Source organism: Sesamum indicum, linkage group LG3 (assembly GCF_026168435.1).
Source record: "Sesamum indicum cultivar Baizhima isolate 11 linkage group LG3, ASM2616843v1, whole genome shotgun sequence".
In the NCBI taxonomy this organism is placed as follows: Eukaryota; Viridiplantae; Streptophyta; class Magnoliopsida; order Lamiales; family Pedaliaceae; genus Sesamum; species Sesamum indicum.
This window is the reverse complement of record NC_142659.1, coordinates 29,905,640-29,923,013: the sequence shown is the minus strand read 5'-3', so window position 1 is coordinate 29,923,013 and position 17,374 is coordinate 29,905,640. Positions and strand designations below refer to the sequence as shown.

General features: G+C 33.8%; 2 protein-coding genes across 3 annotated transcripts; both read left to right on the top strand.

Annotated features, from left to right (window-relative positions):
• Positions 1–5,379: 5,379 nt before the first annotated feature.
• Positions 5,380–7,724, top strand: LOC105159315 (protein SHI RELATED SEQUENCE 5). 2 transcript variants are annotated; one of them, XM_011076329.3, is made up of 2 exons: positions 5,380–6,615; positions 7,101–7,724. In XM_011076329.3, exons 1-2 carry the CDS (start codon positions 6,072–6,074, stop codon positions 7,451–7,453), a joined length of 897 nt encoding a protein of 298 aa, XP_011074631.1. In that variant the 5' UTR covers positions 5,380–6,071; the 3' UTR covers positions 7,454–7,724. The 2 variants fall into 2 exon arrangements, with proteins under 2 accessions (XP_011074631.1, XP_011074630.1); XM_011076328.3 differs by having other exon boundaries at positions 5,385–6,621.
• A 3,663-nt stretch (positions 7,725–11,387) lies between these two features.
• LOC105159314 (transcription initiation factor IIF subunit beta) lies at positions 11,388–15,535 on the top strand. The gene is made up of 6 exons (XM_011076326.3): positions 11,388–11,768; positions 11,940–12,048; positions 13,562–13,692; positions 13,827–13,901; positions 14,751–14,900; positions 15,151–15,535. Exons 1-6 carry the CDS (start codon positions 11,571–11,573, stop codon positions 15,268–15,270), a joined length of 783 nt encoding a protein of 260 aa, XP_011074628.1. The 5' UTR covers positions 11,388–11,570; the 3' UTR covers positions 15,271–15,535.
• The last annotated feature ends 1,839 nt before the right edge of the window (positions 15,536–17,374 follow it).

Genomic DNA, 17,374 nt, shown 5'->3' with positions numbered 1-17,374 from the left:
TCATCAAGTAGTATCATTTTACGATCTACAATGAATTATATAATATAAGAAAAATATTCAACAAATATTTTATTTTTTTATTAAGTAATATCAATTTAAATTTAAATATCTTAACATAGTTTTCAATCTAAAATGAATTGTATATGACAAAGTATACACATTCATCTAAATTATTATTTTTTTCATTAATTAATATAATTTATGGTTTATAAATAATACATTTAACTAATTTTTTATTTTTTGTATTTCTTATATAGAGTTGGATATATGTAAAATATTTAAGAATTTACTTATAATATAATAATATTTTATTAATAATGTATTATATATGAATAATAAATAATATAATACATAAAAATATGAGTCGGGTTGGGTTCGGGACGGATTTTGTACAAAACCCATACCCCACCCAAACCCAGCCGAGTCCCAACCCAATGGATCGGGACCCACCCCCAATAGGTTGGGTTCGGGTCAAGACCCCGATTTTCCTGGCCAATTGCCATCCATATATCTTTGTCTAAATTCTAAACTACTTTTTTTTGTTATTTAATTAATACATGTAGCTAGTTATCCAACAATGCATGATTCACCTTAACCACCTTTTGGATCTTGCTCTAGGAACATCTATAAAATGAGATATAGTGCAGTCATTTCAGAAACATATTCTATCATACTTCAACTCTCACTCTCTTTCGATCTCAAGCTATTTTTAGCTTTTTTTATGCATTGCACAAGGAATGTATCACTTCACCGTCATTTTCAATCAACATTATTACGTTAATTCAAAGTTTTTTATTTTATTTTTTTAATAATTTTATCATAGATTTAAGCATTAGAGTGTAAATCTCTATTTTATAGATTAGTACACATTAATCTTACAATTTTCATAAACATATTTCAACCTTTGTAGTGCTATTAAATTCCAGTAAGCATTGAGCAACTCTTTTACCTACTATATTTTGTGTAGAGTAAACAAAAAATCTGCACAAACCATTGGTACATATTTCATTTTTCAAAATTAAAAAATATGTGTCAATTATGTGTACACGATAGAGAAAGCAGTGATGTGAGAGAGATGTGCATGGAAGTTAATTAAGGGTGAGGTGACATTAATGAGTCGCCCCCAAAGATATTAAAGGGAGCATTAAGGTGTATTAAAGCGAGGATTAAATGATAAAACTAATTATTTTTCTTAAAAATTTATCTGTTATGTTACATTAAACATGACGAAAATATTAAATTTAATTAATAAAACTTGAAAAATAATTAAGCTAATAAAATTTCAAATCTGCAGTGTGGATGTTTGGGAATGATTTAATAAAGCTTTCAATCACATCACAGGATCTCCACATTCACAAAATTGAGTTTGGAGGTAGTCCCAAAGCGTGCGATTGTGAAGCAACATGTTCTACGCCAAATATACATACAGACATACGTACATAAACCATGCATGTATTTGTACAGTAGCTCCGTAATTGAAAAGACGTTTTTGGTTTTTATTATTATTCTAAGAAGAAGCAGAAGGCGCATTCGGCAGGTCAACCCGACGGACGCAGGGCTCGAGACACGAACCACATCACAAGGCTGCCACTCCTTCAATTGGGACTCTCACCTAATTATTAATACATTTCTATTTATTTTTATTATTTAATTATTTTTCGTACATAAAAATTTTAAATAAGATTTCAACTTCAATCATCACCCTAAATTGAATAACTAAATTACGTCCATCCCAGAAATAATTATAAATACAATTCCATAACCATATAAAAATTCGGATACAGCGTTGTCTTATAATATTAGGAGAGGTCAAATAGTAAACTACACACGTTATTACATTTTCTTTTTTATTAAATATGTTCACAACTCACTTTTGCATGTGTACGGGTGATTAGGGCCGCCGTTTGTCCGTACCAAATTTTTAGAACAATTTGGAGATTTCAAATAAAATGTATAATTTATGGCACTAATTAGGGAGAACTGAAGTGTATTACTTTCCCCTTTTTTTTTTTTTTTTATTATGTACGTACCCACTCTTATACGTTATTAATGAATTTTGAATTCAACATCTCTACAACAAAATATTAACTCCAAATCGTTTAAATATACCTTAAAATACTCGAGTTTGTTTATTTCCTTTTCTGTCTCTCTTTTTTTTTAATGATTATTTCCATTGATTGAAAATATATAATAGAGTAGCAGCAGTGTGGTGTTAGAATTTTAATGATGGATGGCTGGTCCAAGCCTGGTTTAAATCTTTTCAAATATTTTTTTTAGGAATAGTTAAATTTAATATAATTATACTTAAAATTTTTATTATTTTGAAAATGATATATACTGTCCCTAATATTTATTTGCCTTAAACAAATAGATTTCTCTATTAATTAAAATTTATCAAATTCATAGATATTACTAAAAAAAAAAATTGAATAAAAATTCATATTTATTAAAAATTGACTTATTATAAATCAAATATATTTTTTGCCTTAACCAAATTATCCTTATAAGGATAAAGATATACCTCCTCATGACATGCATTAACGACTGAAAATGTACAATGATAGTTTGGTTAAAAAACAATTATTTGATTTTAAAAAATTTAAAAACAAATCAATTGAGACGAATATGGATTTTCATTCAATTTTTTGCTAATATTATTAAAATTCAATTAATTTTGACTAATAAATAAACATCAAATATACTAAACCTTCAAGAAGAACAGTGTAATTATTCTTTTCTTTTTAAAATTTTGATCACCAGTCTCTAGGATGTGTCTTGTCAAGCGGCAGCAACCACTTTTCTGTCTAATATGACCACAGTGTGAAGACCAGTCCTGACCAGGATTCAGTATTATTGCTCATGCATGTGGACATACAAAACATCATTAATTAATTAAAAAAAAAAAAATCTAGCAAAATCACTGATATGAGTGTGGTCTGCAGGCTCTTTATGAAGGTCGTCTTTGATTTTGGTCCAGTTCTTGATTGTTTGTGTACTTCTCAAGTTCTGCAAGAACAATCAAAATCCTCTACAGTGTTTGATTGAATAAGGTTGGTCCGAGTATAGAACTAGTGCACTAAATGCATGTATGATGGTATTATGTGGCAATTGAGGGTTGTATATTATACAGAGTACTGTTGATGAATAGTGTATCGTGCCATCGAAATATGAAATCAAATTACAAGATCAGTTCCACCCAACAAAAGGATCAAGTTTATGAATTGTAGGTCATTACAACAATAGGTGAAGAAGCGTTTACATCACGGAATAGTACATAAAAAACTGACTATTGTTTCTAACTCCTCTTAGATTGAAAAATATTGGGATAACTACGACATCCTCTTCCAAGATTTGATGGGTTTATAAATAGACACTCTCCATTTTTTAGAAAATTACATATGATGTTTCTTTCTTTCTTTCTAATAAATAATACCCATTCGTTAGTCAAAATTCACTAAATTCAAAAAGTTGAATGAAAATATTATTAACTTATTGCAGGTTAAATAATTCTTTTCTAAACAAACCACCTTTATACATTTTTACGCAATAATGCATGTGTGAAGATATATCTTCACGTTTATAAGGATATTTGGTTAGAAATGATTTGTTTAACTTACAATAGGTCAGTACTAAGTCAATTATGGATAAATACGAATTTTCATTCAACTTTTTAGCTAATATCAACGTATTCGGTGAATTTTAACTAATGGATCGATGGATCCACTTATTAGACAGAAATAAAAGTCAGAGGTGCTAAATATAAATTTTAAAAATAATAAAGAATTTACGTGTAATTACATTAGATTTGAGGATAAATACGTGTAATTATCCCAAAATTAAATATATGTGAGATCTAAAAAAAGTTAAATTGTTAAAGCCAACCAATACGTATTTACCAACCCACTTAAAATTAAAATCACACAATGAAAATAGAATACAAAAAATTGAAAAGTCTTGGGAATGAAGTGTCCATTTCAGTAGCAATTAGAATATATATGGTATGTAGACATAGATATCCAAGATTTTATGCATGCATAAAGGTAAAGTAATTGCAGCTTCTATGTCCTTTTTTGGACATGTCTCATCTACCCGTCTCTTCAATATTCCTTACATTTCATTTTCTTCCGTCTCAGATAAACTCACTGACCACTTCAATCTTCTCCACAAGTACATCATATTTAATAAGTGAAATTAATTAATTGCTCGTCCCTGCATTATTTATATGTCTCGATGATGTATTGAAAGCATAACTTGAAACGTGGGTGTGTGTTGATTTTTATAATAATTTATTATTTATTTATTTTTTATTTGAATGTGTTTGTTGATTTGAAAATTTAAATTTGAATATATGAATGATATAATTGAACGTACACTATAAATTGAAAGAAAGAGCATCACTTGAAACCCGATTCAGGAAACTTCTTTATTATTACATCAATCAATATATTAACAGCATTACGTAAAACTTAATTAGTAAACTTATTCATCAATTACATGACTGATAATGTTAGCATCAAAAGGGTTCGTATTGATTTTAACAAGAATTTATTTCTTTTATTAGTAAATTCACAATTCAATTGCGAGAAATGATTTTAGTTCATTTTGCATTTTGATTAGGTAATAGCTATGAATTTATTTTTTATGAAGTAACTAGGGTTTGAATTCTCGACAATTATGTTAAGATTAAAGAGAATTATGTTGTTGGTAGTCTCTAGGAAGAGAAAAAAATAATAATAAATCGTTGGATTGCTTCCGAGTGTTAATTGTTTTGAAACGATCACAGGAAGAATTAGAGAGGAATACGAGGTGTTTTATTTGATACTATAATGTAGTAATAATGGGAGGGCCAACGGATAATTTCTGCAGACTCGAGGAATTCTTTGAATTTCGCAAAGGCCGATGGAGACGAAATTGAGTCACTAATCTTACTGACTGTGACGCTTATGATCATGTTATCGTTAATGATCGCGTGTTGATTGGTCAGTGATGAAAGAATTCTGCGTTGAGAAATAGCTTGTTTCCTAATTTGGATTATTTTTTATTTATTTAAGGGAATAATGAATTTAAATTATGATGGGAAATGGTGAGGGGAAAGGCGAAAGTAGAGCGTGTTTTACGGTGCAAGGACGAATAAGCAAAAGCTGATGCAACGCCACGGTGGCATGTCTGTTAGCCGTTAGATCACCATGCAAGGGCTGGGATTCAATTTCTTGATGAGGTAGGTTTTTTTATTGCAATAACTGCAAGAGAACTGTAGAAGAAGTGGCAGGATTTTCTGCTAAAACAAAAAAGGAAAAATCAGTTCCCCCACCCCCAACCCCAACCCCAACCCCACCCGGCCCGGCTACACTAACACTGACTCCTACAGTCAACTACTATAGTAAGTGTGTGTTGTGTGTGAGAGAGAAAAAATTGGTAGCGTGGGGGGTGGATGTCTTAAATTGAGGTTGCAGAGGGGTGGTTGCAGTGGCCGATGGCGGCGTTTGCAGGGCTGTGACTTTAATGCATCCACAACACAACAATTCAACTCATCACCATCAAGACTCAGAGAGAAAGAGATAGAGAGATAGAGAGAGAGAGAGAGAGAGAAAGGGAAACCCAACGAACTCCTTTCCATCTCTCCATTCTGGAACCTGAATAATTCCGAAGTTTTGATAGTGAAAGAAGCTGCGAGCAGAGAACAACACTTCAAGAATCACAAGCACACACACACACACACAGAGTAGTAAGTACTTCAGCCAGCACAAGGAACTCTCCAGTCTCTTCCCACGTACGAAATACACATATATGTACATCTATTTCATATAAGTATGATTAATGTTTACTGTATATAGTGGTAAATTAAAACTAGCTAGCTAGTCCCATAAATCGACATATTGCAAATTTACAAAATAACCCACACACACACACTAACACACACAGTGGCTCGGATCTTCCTAGGAAACGCTACTACATGATAATTACCCTTCCTCTACCCGGACCCCTCTTGCCCGAATAAGTCCTTTTTTTGTGTTTGCTATGGATTTGCTCTCAAAATTGAGGTTGAACTTAGCTTGTAGTAGGGTTGGAAAATGTCCGAGTTTTTCTCACTAGGTGGTGGTAAAGAACAAGACCAAGATCAGCAAACAGACAACAATAATAGCTTGTTCCTGTTCAAGAACGAGGAGATCTATAACAAGGGTTTTGAACTATGGCAGCAGTACAATCAATTGCACCAACAAAGGCTTGTCTCTCAGCAGCAGCAGCAGCATCACAGTATCCAAGATGTTCACTTTTCCATCGGCCCGAGTAATATTGGTGATGAGCCTTCCGATTATAGCTACGGATCAGCAGCAGGTTTTAGGGTGATGAATCAAGGTAGGGGTAAGAACGACGCCGGGGTGAACTGTCAAGATTGTGGCAACCAAGCTAAGAAAGATTGCGTGCACATGAGATGCAGGACTTGCTGTAAGAGCCGAGGGTTTCCGTGCCAAACCCACGTGAAGAGCACCTGGGTTCCGGCGGCTAAACGCCGCGAGAAGCAGCAGCAGCAGCCGGGTTCTAATTTGCAGCAAGATCAACAGCAGTTGACCGTCGGAGGGGAAAACCCTAAACGGCTGAGAGAAAATTATCCAGGTGGAGGTAATTCTAGTCTTGCTACACCACTACTATTTCACGTTTAATTGTACTCCACCCGTCAGGTGATGTTGTAGGTTTTATTACACCGAAAATCGGGAGTTTTTCAGACATGGGCTCCATCGATCTGATCGATGGGGTTTTCAGTTCTTGAAAAATAGGTTATAAGTTGGACTCAGAACTCTAATGCTTCATAAATTCTATGCAGGACAGGAAAATAATTGAAACCACATGAACTCTAGAATAATTTATGTATGGTAAAATCATTTGCGTGATATGAATGAACCCCAACTTCCCGAGCTTAAACCACCACAATCTTCACCTTTCCCTTTCTCTTTACTCTTACAGAGTAAAGCTGACGCAAAGAAAATCTGTGAAGAAAAACACTTATTAGATTTTTCACTCAAGAGATTTCTTGATCCGTACGAGGAAGAAAGAATCTTACATATATATATATATAATTCTTTGTTCTGATCAATGACTAGGGTTTCGTGAGTTGGGACGACATCTCCCACCAGAAGTGAATTCTCCAGCCTTATTCCGCTGCGTGAAGGTCAGTGCAACAGACGACGCCGAGGAGCATTTTGCTTATCAGACGGCTGTCAACATTGGTGGGCATGTTTTCAAGGGAATTCTCTACGATCAAGGCCCTGAAAGCCAGTACAGTGGTGGTGGGGGAGAGAGCTCCTCCGCCTGCGCAGGATCATCACAACAGTCGCATGATCTCATCACCGCCACTACCAACCAGAACGTCACGATGCTTGACCCTTCAATTTATCCCCCTCATCTCAGCGGTTTCATGGCGGGTACGCAATTCTTCCCACCACCAAGGCCTTAAGAAGTAGAAATTTGGTAGCTACTGATCTTTTGAAAAGGGTCGTCTACGTTAATAGATTTCTTTCCTTCTATTCTAGCTAACTTGAGATTGACATAATTTGTTATTATTGGTGATATCTAAGCCTATTCTAAGCAACCAATGAAGAAAAAAGGTGGACCAATTCAAGAAGGGTGCATGTAAGAAGAGATCAAATGGATCTTGAATCTTGGTCCGCATCGCATTCGCATGTTGTTTATTATATTTGTTCGAATTTCAATTTTGATTTTGTGCATTGATTCGTTAACTTAGATATTAAGGTTGTTGGTTTGCTCCATAACCCTTTTTTACTGTTTGGTTTTTGGTAATTTGTGCATACATATGGATGTGTGCAATTCGCAATGCTGTATGTTAATTTTTCAACATTCTTTTTGCGTTTCTTTCTTCTCGGTCCTCAGCTCGATGCTGCCTTTCCTCCCTTTTATCCGTTTTCTTGCCACATTATCTGGAGTGATAGATTTGAATCAAAAAAAAAAAAAAAAAAATTCAAATAATTTGATATTATAAAAATTTGAAATTCATCATTGTTCAACAAAAAGATTTATTACTAGAAATTCAAAATTTATTATTTCAAATTTGTCAATCCAAATATAGATTCTCTATCATTCATGTCCAAAACTAGCAAAATGACCTCCATAATCAACCAACGTCATCACCTTAAGTCACATACCTATATATATATAGGTAAAATAAATATGTAGGTGTTATCACTCATAGAAATTAATTATTGAGGATGGGATGGTGTTGTCCTAAATGTTGATGTTTAATATTTCTGCAAGTGTATATGTATGCATGTGATGCCTATTATAATTGCACATGGATGTAAATGTTGCTCTAGTCTAAGGTAGACATAATATGGTAAGATTAAATTAGCTAGATGAGGTTTTTATATAGATAGGCTGCTAGATTTGCATTGCATGGCGTCTATACGTGAAATGTAATAAGAGATGCAACACCAATTTTAAGAAAATCCACAAGGGGTGCAATGTGCATAGAAAATAGTAACATTTAGAAACTTTCCCTTCATTAGTATGCATAGATCGAGCTATATTTTGAAATTTTACATCTTTTCTATAAGATCTTTTGAGCTTTTTGAAATTTTATATCCCATAGACTTTTATTTGTATTTCACTTTTATCCTATATGATTCATGTCGACATTCCCCCCCTAAAGGTAAAATATCTAATTTATGATTTTAAATTCTCATAGTTTAATGAATTTTTCGATTACCATTACAATAGGAAGAGTTTGTAATAATGTCAAACCCTTTTTAACATATCATCAATCTTATTTTTTAAAATAAAATTCAACTAAGCTTTTAAAGCTTAATCATAAGATGTGTTTGAAATAAGTTGAGTGAAACAGCATGTGGCATTAAGAGTGTTGCCACAAACAATTAAAGTAGTATTTATTGAGTAATTAATTGAAAGCGTGATCAAGATTTAAAAGGATGGCCATTTTCTGGAGTTGTGGAACTACCTTCTTCTTTTGTATGTATAATTATTTATCCTCAATTCGGCTACGACGTTGTTCGAGTTATTACAGGGAGTTGGGGGAAAAGTTGAAAAAACTGCGGGAATATTATATATATATAGTATTTAAGTCTTAATTAGTATTTAGGTTGATCATTTAACTTTACTTTGGACTTTGGATCATAAGAATGGCATTATTACACCCTCAACCTAGTACATCTTGCACCAGGTCAAATTTAACATGTCCGGAAGATCAATAGAATATGATTATGGGGCATATATATTTATATTTATATATGCTTCGTGTACTAGGATTTTTATATATCTTTGGTGTTAATTTTCTTATGATCATGTGTTATAAATTAAAGAAAAAGCACAAGGAACCTAATCCCATCCCATGAAATTTTTGAGGAAATTTAATTTTGAGAACTAATTATGATTTAATTTGTATATGCGTTTATCATCGCGCGTTGCAAAAATCTTGAACTATATCATCAATTTTCAAGTATATTAGAGTAAATTTTTGTCGTTTTTTCTGAGTGCTAATTCTTATATGTAATTAAATCAACACATTACAATTCAATTAATATGCATTTATTTCAATTTATTGGAGAGTATGGGTTGCTGCTTCCATCTCCAGGTAATTAATTGTGGTACAAATTCCACTAATTATAATTCCCATATATATAATGCTATGTATCTTCTTCTTTCTTCTTCTCATTCACTACTCAGCTCCATCAATTAATGTCATCAATTATACGTATAAATATTAATCATTAATTATTCATCTTAATTTATTATCATCGCCGTCGGACTATAATTAATTGTTTGTACTTACATAATATTGTGAACTGGGCGTCCACATGAATTGGTTGTATTTTTCCCCAATGTTGGACGAATGGAGTCCTCATCGGTTGTATTCATATGTAATTAATTGTACGTCCAGAAGTCGTGGTACCAAGAAATTCTAATTTAAATTGAATTTGGATGGATCTGAATTAATTATATATATGACAAATATAATATACTTTTTATATAATTAGCATACAGTTTAAAAAAAAAATTATCAATCACACAACAAATGTAGCACCCTCTATGATGCTATGTTTTATTACCACTAATTATTACACACCCTTCCTAATTGTAATCTGTCATGTTAGGGTTTTTAACCAATAAAATAAATTTTATTTTTAACAATACAATATATGAATATCATAAAATATCGTAGGCATCGTCAAAAGGGTATATTTACTCTCGATAGATTCACGCATATACGCAACCTAAAAAGAAAATAGTGAAGAATTTGACTGTACAAAATTTTAAATGCAATCCCACTAAATACTAGTGTGTTCAAGAATCTCATGGTTTAACTTCCAACTTCAGGAATCACGATTGATCCACCTAATAAGAGTGATGGTACGACTAGAAATCTAATGTGATTAGTCACTGCGATCTAAACATCTCACATTAGGCATCTTTTTTATAAATTTAGTCATGTGTTGAAATTTTTGGTTCCCTCCACACTGTAATAGATCTCATCTTTTGACATATAACTATGAGTCATTAGGATCAAAATCGTAACTACAGGACTAAATTTGTCAAAAAAGGACCAAATTAATGTGAGATGTTCGGGATTAAATTTATTAAAAAAAAAGAACTAAATATGTAAATATTTGAATGTTTTACCAAAATTACAATTTTACCTAAATATTAACTAATATTGAAGAGTAGTGTTTGAATGTTTTTATAAAATTAAAGATTAATTATATTTAGACTTCCTCCGACAATATAAAATTACACTTATCTTTCAAAAAATAATTTTAGAATTATACTGACACCCCTTCCAAAAATTCACCATTTATATTTAGCCTTATTTTTGTTAGGATTGGAACAAAAATATTAACGTCAGAAAAAATAATAACATATATATATATTTAATTGTATCCTATTTAATAATCCAATGTAATAATTTTGTACTTGTAATAAGAAAAAAAAATATGATAATGTCATTTCATTTATATACATTGCATTTATCCCTTTATTAGTACAAAATATACATATGAATGTTTGATTAGGACCAAAATTAAAAAAATATTATTTTTGTCCAAATTCTAGTTAAAGTGGGTCAGATGTAAGTGGAGAATTTTTGTATGAGGTATAAGTATAATTTCAAAAAAAAAATTTAAAGAAAAAGTGTAATTATATATTTTTTGGAGGGGTGTGAGTTTAATTAAACCTAAAATAATCACCACGAGAGCTTAAAAAAAGGGTAAATTAATTTCAGATACAATATTAGTTTGAAAGACATTTTGTCTTAAAACGTAAATAACTCATTAATTAAATCAAGTATAAATAAAGTAAAATAGTACAATTAAGCGAGTATAAATCTTCTGTATCAAATTACAAAGCCCAGTAATGGGGGACAGAATGTAAAGGCGACTTCTGTACCTGGAAAGGAAGAAACGTGAAAAAGACATACACGATTTAATTAACAAACAGCGGACCCGATCGGATCATTCGTAGCAAGACGATTTGAGTGGCATCGTCCCCACGGACTCGTCACACAGAAACCGGTTACGCTGCATCAGAAACGTAAGAAGGTCCCATCCATGGATGATGATCACAGTAAAGGTAACAACACCACAGTCGACTCTGCCAAAGCCGACCGATCCATTTGGCTTATGAAGTGTCCGCCTGTTGTATCTAAGGCCTGGCAATCCTCCGCCGCCTCCGGCGACTCGCCGCCCCTCGCCAAAGTCGTCGTCTCCCTCGATCCTCTCCAATCCGAGGACCCGTCCGCTCTTCAAGTAAATATCGCTCTCTTTTTCCCTGTGTACGATCTATTTGTTTGATGTGACATTCGTGTGCCTTTGTTGAGTGATTTGATGAGATTTTGCGGTTTTTATTTAGTTTGAACTAATTGTGTATTGTATAGGGATGTGATTTCCGAGATTAATTTTATAATATATGTGGGTCAGTTTACCATGGAGATGGCGGGGAATGAGGTTGTGAACATGCCCAAGAGTTACTCTCTCAATATGTTTAAGGATTTTGTTCCCATGTGTGTTTTCTCCCAGACAAATCAAGGTGAATCATCTTTATTTACCGCTTTCTCTTTCCCATCTTTTCTCCTATTTTGGTGAGGTTTTAATACCAATTAGTTGTTGCCTAATTCTTCGGTATCCAAGTTACACGCATTCCTCTTTTCTTCTCATTGGGTGGTTTGTTTTATTGTTTTTTCTGATTCTCAAAATTTTGGATCTCAGATGACGTTAATTTTGTGCAGTAATGAGCTTATGAATGGCCTTAAACTCCCATTGTCGATGCATTTACGTATTAGTAAGGATTTCTGTTGCATGAGATTGTGAATAAGCTGTTTGCAATGCGCGGTTTTGTATCATGTTATGATATGTTACTTTAAAATTTGAATTTGTGCTGATGCTACTTTAAACAATGAGCTGCTAATAATATATGGTTTATAAGATTGTGAAGAACAATGGATGTTAGATCTGTAGCTAGTGATGCTGTGTTACGGAAGTTTGCCCATGGATTTTGGATCTGTGATCCTATAAAGGAAACTATGGAAGAATTGTTCAATTATAAATAATGTTTCTCATAGCAAGGCTGAAAATAGTGATATACAAGGTTGATGCTAATAAGATTTCACCCCTTAGGCCTTGGCAGTAAATAAAAAATAAACTGACTTTTCAATCAAATTGAACTCCTAACAAGCAAGCATTTGAAATTGCCAGACGTTAGGTAGTTGGGAAGCTAAAACGCTCAAATGCTTCAATGAATAAGAGATTAACTGAAATATCCAGTGAAAATTAGATCCTAGGCAATGAAAAGTTCTTTGAGTGGTTTATGCAGTTGATTGGGCCGTATGCTAGTTCGTGGTTGGGCGGTACAAAGGGCAGAACTACCTCTTTTCTCCTTAACCGCCTGGGGTCATGTGTTGAGTGGTTTGCTTCTGATCTAGGTTTTACTACGGAGGGCTAAACTGCTATACACCTAAATTACATGATGACAACTTGGTCTGTTTACAGGGGATGGTTGGGTAGGGCAGATTTGGCTCATCAGCTGCTCTGCTAGAACAAGCAAGGTTTACGTACATCTTCCTCTATGTCGGAACATGTTTTTTTTTTTTCCTTCTATTCTTGTTACAAGTGCAAGACACTTAAGATCATTAAGGAAGTAATAGCTAAGGAAAAGGCCGGGCTTCTGAACAATATGATAGGTGAAGAGCAAGACTTTCTTTCTCGGGAGTATTTTTCATTTAGGAATTTTAGCTCGTTGTTGTGCATAACTTGCTCAGATACTAGTGCTGTACTCACTTCTCCAAGCCTTTTTACCATGTTCTTATTTACCATATCATGCTACCTAATATGATGATTTCATGTAATTTAGATGAGCTTCATTTTGATTGTTGCTGAATTTCAAGTGCTGGCTTGATGAAGTAACATGAATGCGCAACTTTCTGTAAATGTTTTTGCTACCCTTCTATTTATCCTGCATAATATGTGTAGCCAAGTTGGCTGGAGGTAACTGGTCATTGTTTTGTTTGTCAGTTCTCTATCTATTGTTATGTTTTCTTTTAAAGGAAGAATTGCTGTGGAAGGGAAAATGGAGCACAAATTTGACATGAAGCCCCACCATGAGAACATTGAAGAGTACAGAAAAATGTGCCGGGAAAGGACAAATAAGTCCATGATCAAGAATAGACAAGTCCAGGTCATGGATCCACTTTGCTTTTTATTTTTGCCTCTCTCGAGTAGCTTTTTTTTTTTTCTTTTTAATCCCTTTCTTCTTCTTTTGACATTTCATGCTAAAATTTTGTTGCCCTTTTTTCCCCCTTTTTAAATCAGGTAATTAATAATGATAATGGTGTGCACATGAGGCCCATGCCTGGGATGATGGGCTTCATTACGTCAACTTCAAAGGTAATTGGGACTTTTTTAACTCTGCATCTTGCTATATCTTATTTCACTTTATTCATGTTCAAGGACTGTGAAAATTTAACATTAGTTCCTGAGAGAACTTGTTAAATAGGAAATGTTAACTTATGAAGCATGGAACTGATGAGTGATATTCTAATTCCTCTGGGATGAAGTGGCGTAATCGGTTAGAAGGGTACTAATGTCTGAAATACTCTTACTGCAGCATGACATGAGTAGAAAGTTCAACCATAATGTTTTTGCCATGGGGGGTTGAGGCACTATAATATAATTCTGAAGCAGCAATTTGCATGACAAAACCTCTGGATTCTGTGGCTGTGCTGTGTGTTTTTATCTTATCATCAAATGGAAGCATCATATAGCAATTTGTTGTGATTCCTTTCAACACTGGAAAATGGAGTATGAATATATGTTGACAGAAAAGCCTATGGAACTATGGAGAAGGACTTGAATGTTGGAACAGGTGGCATTTTCCCTAGAGGGAGTTTTCTATTGAAACTATGTGATACACTAGTGACTAATCATCATCAAGATTTCATTCTGCTTCCCTTGTGTCTGAACAAACTTTGTTCAAGGTGCCTATTATTACTTTGATATTTGGACAGAATCAGAATTCTTAATAAGTTAATACTGCATCTCATAAAATGATGCTTATAACAAAGATGAAGTCAATCTATGCATTTTGGGATCGGAAAGCCAGGGGTTTGTTGCTGCTCGGCCATGACATATTTAAATTAATATATTGATACTCATTCACTTACATCCTACTAACTCTTAATTGTTTGATTCTAAGAACAGAAATTGTAATTTTAAATTTATTGTGCCCTTGTGCAGGATAAGAAGAAAGCAGCTCCAGTTAAGAGTTCAGAAGTGAAAAGAACCAGAAGGGATCGTGGGGAGCTGGAAGATATCATGTTTAAGCTTTTTGAAAGGCAACCTAATTGGGCTCTGAAGCAGCTTGTTCAGGAGACTGATCAACCGGCGGTACTCCTCTGCTTATCATTCTATTTTGTAGAAAGCCCGAGAACTAGATGGGTTGTGGATATGCTGATGGATGGTTTCTGTTGTTTCTGGTGTTATTTGATAATCCTGCTCCTTACATGGACACAAATATTTTTTACAAGTTCTTTTTGCTATAAAGCTCACTGTATATGATATGCTTGTTGGTTGGCAATTCTATTCTGTTTTTAATTTTGGGGCTAATGCATCTCTTTTTCTGTATCTTTCTTCACAGCAATTTTTGAAGGAGATCTTGAATGAGCTCTGTGTATACAATAAAAGGGGAACGAACCAAGGTACATATGAGCTCAAGCCAGAGTACAAGAAATCTGTCGTGGATACCGGTGCCGTCTAATGACTGGCATCATTGTATATTAGATTGCAAATGAAGAGAAATTATTGTTATTTTAAGAAAAGGAGACCAGTCTTTAGTGCTGCATATCTGTCCCTTAAGATGTGGTGACATGGGTGGATATACTAGTCTCGCGGAACTCAAGAAAGGAATAGAGTGATGTCAAAGAAGCGTGTAGTTGCTAACCATAGATCGTGTATATTTATGGATTAAGTTGCCACCTATTTTTACTTCATTGAATGCTCATCAGAGTTAGTTTCTTGGTAAATTATGCTTGACATTGTTTCTCTTCTCTTTACTCCCATCTTTCATTAATGTGGTGTGGGTTTCTAATAATGTTTACCTATGAAGATTCCTATGTTTCCTATGGAGAAAGTTACAATTACATGGATTTATTTTGTATCTAATATCTTCTCCTTACATGACTGTCTACTAGTTGTGCATTAGGTTGGGTCATCAATCAAATTGCAAATGAACAATATAAAAGTATTGCATTTTAGTGCAACATGCCTATTCTGAAATGTTGTTTATTGAAGGAGCATTAATAATGTAAACTCATTTGAGTTTTGGCAGCTTATAATGGAATATAGCAAAAGACATGCCCTTCTGCTAGTCTTGGAATATCTTGGTCATGGTTATGCCAGACAATTATAATTATCTTGTATTTTGATTGTGTTCCTATATTACGTTTTGGTGTCTTGTTAGGATGCATTGCTTTAGTGTAAAATTATAATTGTAGCTTGAGATAACTACTTGAATGGTAGAGGTGTATTTATACAAGTAATTATCTTATTGAGGATACAATAATCCGGATTTAGTGAGACTTTGAATTTACAAGGGAATATTTGAACTTAATTCATTTATTTGCTGTGTCTATGACTAGGTTGGAAAATGTCTATTCAGAACACGTAACCTTTCTTTCATTTTCTATACAAATGTATGTACAGAGTGAGATTCTGTAGTTTAATTGGAAGGAAATGAAGGTTCTTCTGTTCCTAGGCTGCAATAGATGAGGCTTCCATAATATTTGCTATCTTGAGTCACTGACAAGTTTAACTTTTGGTTGAGCAACATTTAGAGAGAGCCATTAAACCGACAATATTGCTTCCTTTCTGAAACTTATGGTACCGGCGGTTCTGTCTTGGATGTTCGTTATCGGCTCACTTTCATGTAGTGCAGCATTCATGTCAATCTGAAAGTTTGATTCCCTTAATTTGATTTCAGCATTGTTATCTAGTTCAGTTGCATCAGTCTGAAAACCTCTCTTTATGATTTGCCTAGCGTGTTGCCTTTTTGACAGTCCCATAAGGATTTGTTTCATTTGCTTGTCAGTGATGATATAGAGACTTAAATAGTGAGCATACTCTAGCAAAGCAAGATAGTTTTACGATTTCCTTAAGAAAAATTTCCGTCTTTGCTAAAGTGACTAGCATGAGATAGCTCCCCAAAATTGTAAAGATGATGTTTCTTACACTCTCCGAGGGTTCAAATTTTGATGTCATATAGGCACTGCAGTAGCAAAGTTGATTATGCTTGTCAACGAATTTTGTGATATAAGAGAAAAGCTATCTTCCATGTCACCGAATCCTTGATTTTCATTTGTCCGTGAATAAGTTACTTGGAAATCATGTGTCTTATATTAGGCTCTGCCCTTTGCAAGATCTCACTCAATTTCCATAGCAATAACATCTTTTCTCTATTTCATCAATGAGTTTCTGTTCATTTTTAACATATAGTGTCTTATGGCATCATATATCTCATTTTCGGGCAAATGGCAACCGATGTGCCCTAACCCACTGATTTTTTAGGATCATTGATATGACCAACTAGGAATCGTCTTTGTCCCCTTTGGAAGATCTTTAGAGCATGTTGAGACAGGACATGCTTGCCCTAGCTTCTCAGTGGGGTAATTTGGTACTAATATAATGACCTGACTGGAACTCTATCTTTGTAAAATGGAGGCTTTAAAGGACCCCCTCTCTCCCATACAATGCATGCAAAAAGGGAGTGTTAATAGAGACCTGTCTCTCCCATGAACATGGATGACAAATAAAAGAAGAGAGAGAGAAGGTTAGTCAAAGATTTCTTTGATGAGTTTATGGTGGTT

Coding starts and splice junctions, on each gene's coding strand:
- LOC105159315 (XM_011076328.3), top strand. CDS start 6,072: ATGTCCGAGTTTTTCTCACTAGGTGGTGGTAAAGAACAAGACCAAGAT. Junction 6,622..7,100: donor AGAAAATTATCCAGGTGGAG/GTAATTCTAGTC, acceptor ATCAATGACTAG/GGTTTCGTGAGTTGGGACGA.
- LOC105159314 (XM_011076326.3), top strand. CDS start 11,571: ATGGATGATGATCACAGTAAAGGTAACAACACCACAGTCGACTCTGCC. Junction 12,049..13,561: donor TTTCTCCCAGACAAATCAAG/GTGAATCATCTT, acceptor TTTCTTTTAAAG/GAAGAATTGCTGTGGAAGGG. Junction 13,693..13,826: donor TCAAGAATAGACAAGTCCAG/GTCATGGATCCA, acceptor TTTTTAAATCAG/GTAATTAATAATGATAATGG.